The sequence below is a fragment of the Rana temporaria genome, chromosome 3, assembly GCF_905171775.1.
Source record: "Rana temporaria chromosome 3, aRanTem1.1, whole genome shotgun sequence".
NCBI lineage: Eukaryota > Metazoa > Chordata > Amphibia > Anura > Ranidae > Rana > Rana temporaria.
This window is the reverse complement of record NC_053491.1, coordinates 339,498,032-339,511,327: the sequence shown is the minus strand read 5'-3', so window position 1 is coordinate 339,511,327 and position 13,296 is coordinate 339,498,032. Positions and strand designations below refer to the sequence as shown.

The following is a 13,296-nucleotide window of genomic DNA, read 5'->3' as shown; positions in this document are numbered from 1 at the left end:
CAATATTGAGTTGGGTCACCCTTTACAGCTATAACAGCTTCAACTCTTCTGGGTAAGCTTTCCACAAGATTTAGGCGTGTGCGTCTATGGGAATGGTTGACAATTAATCCAGAAGCATATTTGTGAGGTCAGGCAATGATGAGGGTGAGAAGGCCTGGCTCGCAGTCTCCGCTCTAATTCATCCCAAAGTGTATTATCGGGTGCAGGCCAGTCAAGTTCACCCACCCGTAAACTGTCTCATCCATAGACTATGTTTTGGGCCCTGCTCCAAATCATTTGGTGACGGGAGGATTATGGTGTGGTGTTGTTTTTCAGGGGTTGGGCTTAGCCCCTTAGTTCCAGCTCACAACTTTGTGGAAACAGTTTGGGGAATGCCCCTTCCTGTTCCAACATGACTGTGCACCTGTACAAATACAAGGTCCTTAAAGACATGGATGAGCAAGATTTGGGTGGAGGAACTTAACTGGCCTGCACAGAGTCCTGACCTCAACACGATAGAACACCCTTGGGATGAATTAGAGCAGAGACTGTGAGCCAGGCCTTCTCATCCACATCAGTGACTGACATCACAAATGCGTTTCTGGAAGAATGGTCAAACAATCCCACTGACACACTCCTGAATACTCTGCCTTTGTCCTGTACTGTACAATTAGGATATGTGTCTACCCCTAGCAACCAGCTAACTACATTTTGCCATATATCACTTCCCCAAAATAAAATATGGTTACTAAAGAATTATTACTGTCTTGGGTCCTGTGTTGCTACATGGGGGCTGACACCTAACCTGGACAGACCACTAGGAGGGCTCAACTGTATGTCCTACAAATTTACTATTTCTCTCCTGGAAAATGGAACTCCGAGGACAGCAAATAAGATATAGCGTTGTACAAAGTGCAAACACACTTATTTTATAATCTAGTATAATATAAAAAGAGCAGGTAGATGTAACCTTAGCATTAGCAAATGAAAGAAAAACATTACAGCAGACAAATATACATGAAATATTGATATTCTGGCAGCTCTAAATTACAATATATACAATATTCTGTTACAATAAAGTAATGACTGCAATAATGGAACTCCAGGAAGAAAAATTGAGAGGTACATTTTCTGTTCAAAATGATCATCCCTAAGTCGTACAGATCCACACCATAAAAGTCCCTCTGAGCTCATTCACATCTTTGCTTTACAATAATGGGCAGAAAAAAATACTTTTTAACTTGTTTTTACAAAAAAACTTCTGTTTTTGTATTGGAATAGAGTAGTGAAAGATTGAAACTACTTTAGTTTTTTTATTGCTCATACATACAATCCAATAAATGTGTCAAACATCCAAGAGCCGCCCAAGGTTTTTAATGAGAACATTGATTAATAGCAGAAGAAAAAAACACGTGTTGGCTTTTTTTTCTGATACAGATCAAGTTTACAATTAAAAACCTTAGACTCTTAGAAGAATATTTGGGTTGTATGTACGTGGATTTAAAACATTGGGTTCTTTCACTGTTCTTGGGGGGGGGGGTCCTCATTTTGTGGAGTGAAAAACACACTAGGAGATATTATCCATTGTAATAAAGTGCAAAAATAGTGTTGCGCTATGAAACTGCAAAATCCATTATTGTAGTAAATATGTGCAAAACCTTCAATTAATGAATTTAAATCACAATTAATTAATTCACAATTCATAAAAAAAAAAAAAAAAATTAATCATATACAAATGCACCAAATTTGAATCCAAAAAAAGGATGAATAAAGTCCCTTTAATAGATATTATTAGGTGTCAATGTGACCTTTCTAATTTAATTATTTTTGTATATTGAGACTTGTTTTATATTCATTTTTTCCTTTTTTACGTTTTGTAATCCAATAAGGGCCCGGTCCTTCTGGGAAGAAAATTTAAACTAGCCAGAATATCACAGTTTTGGTAATAGTGATTTTCCGATGTATGCAAATGTCCTCTTTGATACCAGGTCTTATACCAAGGCTTGATTTACCTGCTCTATGTCTTCAGAATAAGGCTTGGGCAATTTAATGCCTTTATTTATTTAGAAGACGTCATATATGATAAAATGTGTAGAGAGGAGCTATTTCCCGACATCATTGTGTAACTGGAAGTTATTGGTTTTCTGGTTGGACTGTATTTTTTTCAATGTGCAATTGCTCATAGATACATGAAAGTGCAATATTCTATTAAATAAAAGGTACTTGATAATTGAACTCTATATGTGGCATCTGCCTTTATCTTTTCTCTGAGTGTATGTGGTTGGTGACTGGAGGGGGTGATCCAGGTTAAAATCGGGTGCCTGTTTCTGTGGAGGAGTGGAGACACACAATAGATGCTAATACCATGTAATGCATTTTGCAAGTTTGCCAGTATTGGTGATGGCTTTGTCACAACTTTCAAGAACCTTTAGGCGTTTAGTGTTGGGTTAACACTTTGTGGACTTTTACAACATCTATTGCAGGGACATTTACTTATTTGATTTATTCACCTATTTTTGTTTTCGCATTTGGTGCATTTTTATTTATATATTTGGGATTTCAATTTATGAATTGAGGTTTTGCACATATTTATTACATTTATGAATTTTGCGATTATTTATTGTGGTCGGCGTCTCCGTTAGAGAGACTTCACTTCATCCTATTGCCCTGATCACCAATGTAAGTGGGAATGAAAACAAGGCTAAATCCAAAACTATGAGTTGCAATCAAAACAGGAATAGAGGAAAAATCTCGTTCCCATAACCGTCAAAAGATATCCCCAACATTGGAAAGATATTCTCCCACTACCTGGTGAGTCAACAGGATAAGAAGTGAAGGGAATCTCCCCAATGAGACAGAAGGAAACCTAGCCTACTCGATCCAAAATGAAAACGCTTTGGCTTTAAATATACTTTATCTTTGATTGGCACCCAGAATACTATTACAGTAGCATGCAATGCACCCACAATGCAGTTCTGTACATGCTTTCGTGTTGGTGCACTGTGTTAATTCAGCACACCCTAATGCACTATAATGTAGGCATTTTGTTTACAAAGCTAAGATCAGGGGTGACCAAATTCAAATTCATGATACTGGGCCTTCTGTGTTCCGTGTCAAAATTCTATCCCTCCTTGAATTTTCTACTCTCTGTACTAATCAAATGGCATCTGGAATATGATTGGTTGCCATGGTCATGAAAGGTAGTTTTCTTTCAGACATTCTGCATTGGAGGCCCATCTCCATCAATCATTTCATTAGGAACCACTAAAAACTATACAAAATGGAGTAAATTCTATCTATTCTGATGTCTAAATAAAGGAATGTCTACAGATGGTGGGAACATTCAAAGGAAATCTTTACAAAAGAAACAGAGGCTGCTATTGTTGACCTCTCCTGCTCAAAATGCTAGCTACCTGACCACAATTCTGACCATCAGATAAGGACTTCCATCTTCACTCATGCTAATCCACATACCTTTTCCAGGTCATTGAGATAAAGTACTAAAGCCAGCAAGAACAGCAGTCAGGCAGCCAGCATTTTTATAAGGTCAGCAATTGTCAGCATGTATTTCTCACATGGCAAGTGTAATTTAAATATGCCAAAAAAAAAAAAACTTCATATACCATGTGGGGTTTATGTCCTCACATTACAAAACATAAGTACAAAAAAAAAACATGGCTACAAAACAGCAACATAAAGCAATTTCCTTGGCATTATACTGCAGTGCAAACAGCAGTGCTGGCAGATCGCAGGAGCCAGATATCTACAGAAATAAGCTAATGCTAACAGTCCAGCTTTCAAGAATGTGGATCTCATGCACCCATTGGGCATCATTTATTAATGCTTTACCAGGGAAGAATTGACTAATAGCTTCGGTGTTGCCCATTGCAACTAGATTCTTCTTTCAATACACTGGGAGAAGGGAAGGGAGAATTTGATTAGTTGCAAAGGACAACATAGACAGCCTTCTGCTCAGATGTGGATAAGAGGCCCAGTGTGTGTAATATTGTTTCATAATAACATCTTGCAGCTTCTGGTTGAAATGAAGGCAGCTGTTGGCCAATGGCACTAGTGTGGCGGTTATTGCAGAGCTGGAAGCGGAGGACAGCCGCTGTAGGCCTTCGTCTTTATGATGATGGTGATGAAGATGAAGATAGGAACTTGCTGGCTACTTTGTAGTGATCAGGTGACCCTGAGCTGTGTCTCTGTAGGAGTCCTATTGCTTGGGCTTGTAACTCAGAGGTCAGTTTTGAAGAAGGAAAATTAAGTAGCACCAGACAGCTCTCCAGTACATCGGGAAATGGCAAGACCTGTGAGTGAAAAGATTGCAACTATAAAACATAATCAATAATGAACCTGAAAATAAAACCAGTTTGTAATGAGGCTTATAGTTAATTTAAAGCCAAGTAGTAATACAATAGTAAACCAATCCTTAATGTGATTGTTATTTAAAAAACAAATTGGACTTTACAAAACATGTTATATTCAACCTGCTCTGTTCAACAGAATTGCACAAAGTTGCTTTGATCCACCACTTCTGGGGTCCCCTGCCGGAGCTCTTGGCTGTGGTTGCACACCTGCAGGCTCGATCCCGAGTCACATTGCCTGTGTACATAGACACAATCAGTGCGACTCAGCACCGCCCCCATCCCTCGTCACAGGATTTGACTGACAGCTGCTGAAAGCAATAGCTCCTGCTGCCTCAGCAAAGCCTGCGAGAATGGGGAGAGCTGCTGCAGACCGGCACAGCGCTGGATTGAGTGAGGACTCAAGTAAGTTTAAGGAGGGGGTGAGGGGGCAATACAGGTACCGATTAAGGTAAAAAAAAATGTTTAGGCTTTAGAACCACTTTAAAGCGGAAATGCACTGTATCTGAGCACCACAAACCCAAAATTGTATTAAATTTTTAATAAATCAAAGCAAGCTCACCCATCCATGTCTCCATGCTTAACGACTTGAAGAGCTATGACTAAGCACTAGTTTCAGTGCAAAACGCGTCAGAAGTCGGGTTTTATTTTGCTGCGACTTGTAGTGCCATCCTTTTAATAAAGGCTACAATTTGTCCAGAGACGATTTTTGTTCCTGCGTTGCCAAGTGCATTGTCTGCACCTGAGTTGTCTGCAGTGGAGGATATTCATCTGGGTTCCCACCTGGAGCGGCTACTCCCTTTTCCCGAACTACTTGAAGACCAAGCCTTATCTGCAGGGCCGGATTTGCTCTCCCTGCCGCCCCAAGGCCCGGTTCCGCAATGCACCACCTCCCTGACAACCAAACCACCCCCCACCCCAAAATCAACGGAGAATGGTAACCGGATGGCAGGGGCGGACGGTTAGTTCAAATATTTTGTTTTATTTTTATTTATTTGTAGCTTGTCGTTTATTTATTTTTTGTATACTTTTCTTTTTTTATTATTATTATTTTTCTTATTCTTTACTTTTTAATTTTATTAATTTAATTATTTCTTATTTTTTTTCACCTAACTTTATTGCTATCACACAGGAGAAAACAATTACCTGTGTGATAGCAATTGGAGGTGACAGGTTCTCTTTATTGACCGTCACCTCCAAAACAGGAGTCCTAGCACTGTGCTAGAACTCCTGTCACAGCTGAGAAGGGACAGCTCACCCCTCTCACTGTGTACATCAGGGGGAGGGACAGGAGACAGACTCGGCGGCTAGGGGGAGAACGGAGAGAGAGGGGAGAGAGGGGTATGTGGGGGGGGGACAGCAGCACACATTTTACAAGTGATTTCAGCGACATCGCCACAATCACTTGTTAACGAGCAAGCGGATTCCCCCACACTACATTTAGTCCTGCTAGAAAGCAGCTTACCGCCCTTAACTGTATGTTCCGGCTGTCGGGGGACTCCATGCCGCTGCCGCCCCTCTGTGCCCTGGCCTCGGTGGCCTTGTGGGAAATCCGGGCCTGCTTATCTGGCACTTTTTGTTTACAAGTTTAAATCAGTATTTTTTGCTAGACAATTACCTACAACCCCCAAACACATTATAATGTGACCTATAAACTGCACAACTCAATTGAGAAAGAACCACTAAAATAATATGGTTGCATACGTGTGCACACCCTCTTATAACTGGGGATGTAGCTGTGTTCAGAATTGAGCGATCACATTCAAACTCATGTCAAATATGAGTCAGTACACCTGCCATCATTTAAAGTGCTTCTGACTGACCCCAAATAAAGTTCAGCTGTTCTAGTAGATCTTTCCTGACATTTTCTTAGTCGTATCCTACAGCAAAAGCCATGGTCTGCAGAGAGCTTTCAAAGCATTAGAGGGATCTCAATGTTAAAATGTAAAAGTCAGGAGAAGGGTACAAAAGAATTTCCAAGGCATTAGAAATACCATGGAACACATTGAAGACAGTCATCAAGTGGAGGAAATATGGCACAACAGTGACATTACCAAGAACTGGACATCCCTCCAAAATTGATGAAAAGGCCAGAAGAAAACTGGTCAGGGAGGCTGCCAAGAGGTCTACAGCGACATTAAAAGAGCTGCAGGAATATCTGGCAAGTACTGGCTGTGTGGTACATGTGACAACAAACGTCCGTATTCTTCATATGTCTGGGCTATGGGGTAGAGGAAAAACATCCAAGCCTGGCTAAATTTTGCAAAAACCCATCTGAAGTTCCCCAAAAGCATGTGGGAAAATGTGTTATGGTCTGTTGAAACCAAGGTTGAACTTTTAGGCCGTAATGCCAAAACATATGTTTGGTGCAAAAACAACACTTCACATCACCAAAAGAATACCATACTTACAGTGAATCATGGTGGTGGCAGCATCATGCTTTGGGGTTGTTTTTCTTCAGCTGTAACAGGGGCCTTAGTCAAGGTAGAGGGAATTATGAACAGTTCCAAATACCAGTCAATATTGGCACAAAACCTTCAGGCTTCTGCTAGAAAGCTGAACATGAAGAGGAACTTCATTTTTGAGCATGAGAACGACTCAAAGCATACATCCAAAACAAAAGAATGGCTTCACCAGAATATTAAAGTTTTGGAATGGCCCAGCCAGAGCCCAGACCTGAATCTGATTGAAAATCTGTGGGGGTGATCTAAAGAGGGCTGTGCACAGGAGATGCCCTTGCAATCTGACAGATTTGGAGTGTTTTTTTACAAAAAAGAGTGGGCAAATATTGCCAAGTCAAGTGCTATAATAAAATCAAAAGGTGCTTCAACAAAGTATTAGTTTAAGGGTGTGCACACTTATGCAACCATATTATTTTATTTTTACTTCCCTTTACCTAAAAGATTTCAATTTGTTGTTTAACTGAGTTGTACAGTGGAAAAAGTTTTGACATTATTTATCTTGGTCTCATTTTTTTTAACATCACATATACATACAGTTGTGCTCGTAAATTTACATACCCTGGCAGAATTTATGGGTGGTTTCCCGTAGTGAAAATGGCGGCGGCGGCACCTCCTGCTAGCTGATTGAAAAATTGGCTTGGGTAATGACACCACTGTATTTCTGGACAGGTAAGGAAACTCATTTTAAAACTCAGCAGCTACAGTATTTGTAGCTGCTGACTCTATGTTTTCTGCTGGAGCCTCTTTAAAGAGGAGTTCCACCCAAATTTGGAACTTCCTCTTAACCCACTCCTCTCCCCCTTACATGCCACATTTGGCATGCAATTTTTTTTGGGGGGGGGGAGTGGGGGCTTCAGGAGGAGTGGGACTTCCTGTCCCACGTCCTCCTTCCGGGTAGACGATTAAGCCTAATTGCCTAGGCGATTAAGCTTAATCACCTACAGGAAGGGGCTGCTGTAGGCGATCGCCCAGGACACATGACAGGTCCTCTGCGATCGCCTGTCCAATCAGAAAGCGCCTCGCCGGGCCGCGCGTCTCGCGCAGTGCCGCCCGCGCATGCGCAGTGGGTGCCAGGCCGTGAAGCCGAAAGCCGTCACGGCCGGGTGCCCACACTGAGCATGAAGACGCCGGCCGGCGAGGGGGGGCGAGGAGCGGAGCCCCGTCTGGCCGCGTTGCTGGAGCCGTGGAGCAGGTAAGTGTCGGTTTATTAAAAGCCAGCAGCTACACTTTTTGTACCTGCCGACTTTTAATAAACTTACAAAATGGGTGGAAAACCCCTTTAAGTTAATTGACAACAGGTCAGTAACATAATATAATGTTAGGTGTAATGGCGCTAAAACACTAAAAAACTTAAAAAGACTTTAAAACAATAATCTCATCACTAGGCCCATTAATAAATAAGGAAATGTGTACGTAGTAGATCCTCCAATATATGTGAATAAATGTGTTCCACTCTGGGTAAAATCCTGGAATACCATCCGTCATTCACAAAAATGTGGAGGGTATTTATAGTGGTAAATAATAATACGTAACCAATAATGCGTGAACAACTGTGCCAAATCACTGCACAATGTTGCAACAATGTAATCAAAAGTGGATAATGAAAACAAATCCAATAATATTATAACACCAAAACCACTAATCTAATTAAAGTGCAGCGTGCAATGATTAAAGTGCAAAAATATTAGTTTAAGTGATCCATAATACAAATAGATGACATGCAAACTGCAGCATGAAAATAAATAAATGTCCAGTGAGGTAATAAAATATTACCAATGTCTCTAATTATTTTATTATTTTATTATTACCTCACTGGACATTTATTTATTTTCATGCTGCAGTTTGCATGTCATCTATTTGTATTAGTGATCACTTAAACTAATATTTTTGCACTTTAATCATTGCACGCTGCACTTTAATTAGATTAGTGGTTTTGGTGTTATAATATTATTGGATTTGTTTTCATTATCCACTTTTGATTACATTGTTGCAACATTGTGCAGTGATTTGGCACAGTTGTTCACGCATTATTGGTTACGTATTATTATTTACCACTATAAATACCCTCCACATTTTTGTGAATGACGGATGGTATTCCAGGATTTTACCCAGAGTGGAACACATTTATTCACATATATTGGAGGATCTACTACGTACACATTTCCTTATTTATTAATGGGCCTAGTGATGAGATTATTGTTTTAAAGTCTTTTTAGTTTTTTAGTGTTTTAGCGCCATTACACCTAACATTATATTATCTGCTTTGAGTGTGTGAACACTTTTCGTCGTGGCTGCTATTTTTTAATTTTAGTTTTAGTTTTTTAATTTAAAACTATCCTTGATTAGGGTGACTTGCGCATTGGTTCCCCCCTCTTATCATACAGGTCAGTAACATGATTGGGTATAAAAAAGGTATTCTAGACAGTCAAAGTGTCTCAGTAGTAAAGATGGGCAGAGGTTTACCAATCTGTGAAAAACTGCATCTAGAAATTGTCAAACAATTTCAGAATATTGTCTGTGGTCGGACCAATTAAAATGAGATATTCTTTTTGGCAACCATGGGCGCCACATCCTTCTGAGTAAAGAGGAGAGGGACCTTCCAGCTTGTTATCAGCATCCAGATCAAAAGTCTTTATCTCTGATAGTATGGGGGTGCATTAGTGCAAATGTAATGGGCAGCCTGCACATCTGATAGGCACCATCAATGCTGAAAGATTTATCCAGGTTTTAACCACTTCCAGCCCAAGGACGTCATATGACGTCCTGGACTTTCAGTGGGGATATCTGAATGATGCCTGCAGCCACAGGCATCATTCAGATATCCATCTCTTCAGCCGGCGATTCTGTGCACCATAAGTATGATCATAGCGGCGGTTCCGCCGCTTGATCGCTCTTATAGGCGGCAGGGAGGGGACGCCCCCCCTCCCTGCCATTAGGATTTAAAAAAAAGAGTAAACACAGTGAATTGATAATGAATGGCTTCAGCCAAACACTAACCATGAGTAAAGGAAAAGTGTTATCATTCATAGTCTCTGTAAAATGGCCAAGAAATCAAATTCTGCCAGTGTATGTAAACTTATGAGCAAAAAAAGAGTAAACACAGTTAAAGGGGTTGTAAAGGTTCGTTTTTTATTTTCTAAATAGGTTACTTTAAGCTAGTGCATTGTTGGTTCACTTACCTTTTCCTTCAATCTCCCTTCTAATTTTTTTTTCTTTGTCTGAATTTCTCACTTCCTGTTCCTCCTCAGTAAGGTGTTCAGTAAGCTGTTCTAAATTACTTTCCACCGCTCAGATGATGGTGGAAAGCTTACTGAGGAGAAACAGGAAGTGAGAAATTCAAACAAAGAAAAATAAAATTTAGAAGGGAAATCGTAGGAAAAGGTAAGTGAACTAACAATGGACTAGCTTAAAAGGAACCGATTTAGAAAATAAAAGACAAACCTTTACAACCCCTTTAATTGATAATGAATGGCTTCAGCCAAACCCTAACCACGAGTAAAGGAAAAAGTGTTATCATGCATATTCTCTGTAAAATGGCCAAGAAATCGAATTCTGCCAGTGTATGTAAACTTATGAGCACAGCTGTATGCTCTTTTTTTTTTCTTATTAGCTGTGGTGGTGAAATCACCTAGTACTGCACAGTCACGGCTTTATGTATTGCAAGAGCAAACCGTTGCTGTCGGAATAAATAAACCTGTGCTGCAGCTGAATGGCGTACCTGCAAAGCAAATAATGGTTAATAATAAAACAAAGTAACATTACAGTACAACAGTAAGCCATACCATACCTGCAAAGCAAATACAATAAAACAGTAAAAATAAAACATTACAATTATAAAAGTAACAATAGAGAAAATACAGAAAGAACAACAAAGAGAGAAGAAAAATTAAAACTATTTTCGTTTTTTTTATTTGTGTTTTTTCTTTTTTGCACTTTTATTTTAATGGCATCTTCTTTGGGTAGGAGTACCATGGAGGACATATGGGAAAAACGCCTCTCATGCAGCCGGATCACTGCATTTGCATTGGGAAGGTGGGGCACAGCACCATCTGGAAACAGAAGGGCTGCGATGATCTCTTCCAGGAATTTTAGGAAGGATCCAGTTTGCCCTGACGCTTTGAATATCTCTGGCAAGGGTCAACTGGGGATTAGCGGCAATGCATTGACCAGCATAAAAATTACTTTGGTCCACAATAGATCTATAGAGATCTTCCGTGAAAAACAGTGACTAAAAATCAAATGTTTCCACCTGAATTCAGGGTTGTAGCGGGAAGGGCACTATCCTGTCTTTGTCTTCTTGCACTTATGAACTGCACTTATGGGACCCGCAACGTCAAAACGTGTTACTGCAGTGCTGGTTTGACTAGGTTTTGACCAGGATGTACTGGGCCACTAGTGCTTGCCAGTTCAACAGAAGAATGAGCAGCACTAGTACTGGCTCTCTGCTCCATATGAGAGCCCTGTGGTTCTTGCACCTCAACAACAGAAAAACAGGGTTGGGTATGTCTGACCTTAGCAGGGACCACTCTGTCGTCAGAGCGTTCTGTCAGGGCGCCACAGCTCTCTACGGGTTTGTATACCGAGCCCAAATCTGACAGTGAGGCGGGTTCCCCATCGCTCTCATCTGTCATGCTCAGCTACGTGTAGGCCTCTTCGCTAGTGTACCTCTGATTGGACAGTTTGTTTGGTACAACTAGTGCGAGGCAAAAAGAGCAACTGGTTGTCTGTGACCACTTCAATCGCTACCAAAAAAACTGTTAGCTGCCTGGGATTGACGCTGACCCTGATGCTTAAACATGTACTGGGGGCGATCAGGGGGTTAAACCCTATTCAGTAATATATGGCAGGTACCCCGACGCTATAAAAAACTGACGGCGTTACCCGTGACACTAAATGCAGTGATCAGAAAAGAGATCTGTACACTATATTAGTGACACAGGTGACAGGGGGTGAAAGGATTAACTGGGGAGTGATCAGGGGGTTAAATCTTTATTGGGGGGTACCTAGGCCTGCCACTAACTGTCCTAATGCTGATTAGTGTCACAAGTGACACCAGTAAAGTGATCAGTAAAAAATCTGAAAACTGCACTTAGTGACACAGTGACAGGAATTGAAGGAGTTAACTGGGGAGGGGGGGGATAGGGGGATGAAAAGTGTGACTGTGTGTGTGTTAGGGTAGTGTTGTTACAACTCACGGTTAGATGTCCTCTCTCCTCACTCTGGAACCGAAAAGAATTCCACGAGGCGAGATAACATCACTTCCTCTGCCTGTGTTTACATTACACAGGCAGAGGGCAGTCTGCCATTCATCAGAACCGATCACCAGGTCCAGGCCAGAAATCATTGGCCTGGAGACTGATCGGTTCTGAAATGAATACGTTCGGCGTGGGCGCCCGACGTACAGCTACGGCGATTCGCCCAGGGGAGTCAACTTGCCACATTCTAACTGCGGAGGCTGGTCCTTAACTGGTTAAACGGTTCATTCACTAGTTTAGACTTTAAACATGCATATATTTTTTTTTTTTTTTTTTTTGCGCTACCATTAACTTTTGTGTCTTACCTTTAAATACTCTGGATATTCCGCTAACTTATGGTTTGCAGAAGAAAGTTTCTTCATCAGTTCAGCCAGGGAGACAGGACTTGGGGCAGAGCTGGAGGAACAGACAGTGATCAGTGAAAGCAATGACGATCAATCACTCCAATCAGTACAATCAACCCTTAAGGTTACAAAATGGATCAAAAGGAGTTATATATATATATCACACACACACACACACACACACACACACACACAGTCATAGCCAAAAATATTGGCCCCCCAGCATTTGTCAGATAATGCACCACTTCGCCCAGTCTACTGTTCTTAGAAAAATAAATGAGGCCTTTAAAGAAAAGAACACAGTCCCTACAGTCAAACATGGTGGAGGTTCACTGATGTTTTGGGGTTGCTTTGCTGCTTCAGGCACTGGGTGTCTTGGCCGTGTGCAAGGCATTATGAAATCTGAAAACTACCAAAAAAATTCTGGGGTTCAATGTAGCAGGACAAAGACGCAAAGCACACGTCATAAAGCACCCAGAAATGTTTAAGACAAAGCAAAATCTTCCAATCTGAGAGGCCTGGAGCAGTTGGTGAAAAAAGAGTGGCCAAAAACTCCAGTAGAGAGGTGTAAAACTCAGGAAGTGATTGATCTCAGTTATGGGGTGTACTACCAAATATTAAATTGAGGGTGCCAATAAATTTTAACCTGTCAATTTTTTGAAGTTTTGCGTGGAATGTGTCAGATTTGGCTTTTTTGTTTCTCCACTTTTTTTGTGTCATTCCAATACAAACAAAACATGAAAATGCCTAAACATTTGTAATGGCAACAGTTTTCTGGGCAAAGTGTGTATTTATGTCTGAAATATATATATATATATATATATATATATTTATTATTATTTATTTCAGGTACTTATATAGCGCTGTCAATTTAGGCAGCGCTTTTACA

General features: G+C 40.7%; 1 protein-coding gene across 2 annotated transcripts in view; it reads right to left on the bottom strand.

Moving 5' to 3' along the window:
- Positions 1 to 887: 887 nt before the first annotated feature.
- GEMIN5 (gem nuclear organelle associated protein 5) overlaps positions 888 to 13,296 on the bottom strand; it is a 127,052-nt gene continuing 114,643 nt past the window's right edge. For both annotated transcript variants that reach the window (XM_040345087.1, XM_040345088.1), the window contains exons 28-29: positions 12,369 to 12,459; positions 888 to 4,289 (exon numbers count right to left, since the gene is read on the bottom strand). In XM_040345087.1, coding sequence (XP_040201021.1) covers positions 4,107 to 4,289; positions 12,369 to 12,459 — 274 coding nt within the window. In that variant the 3' untranslated portion in view covers positions 888 to 4,106. The remainder of the gene's footprint in view (positions 4,290 to 12,368; positions 12,460 to 13,296) is intronic.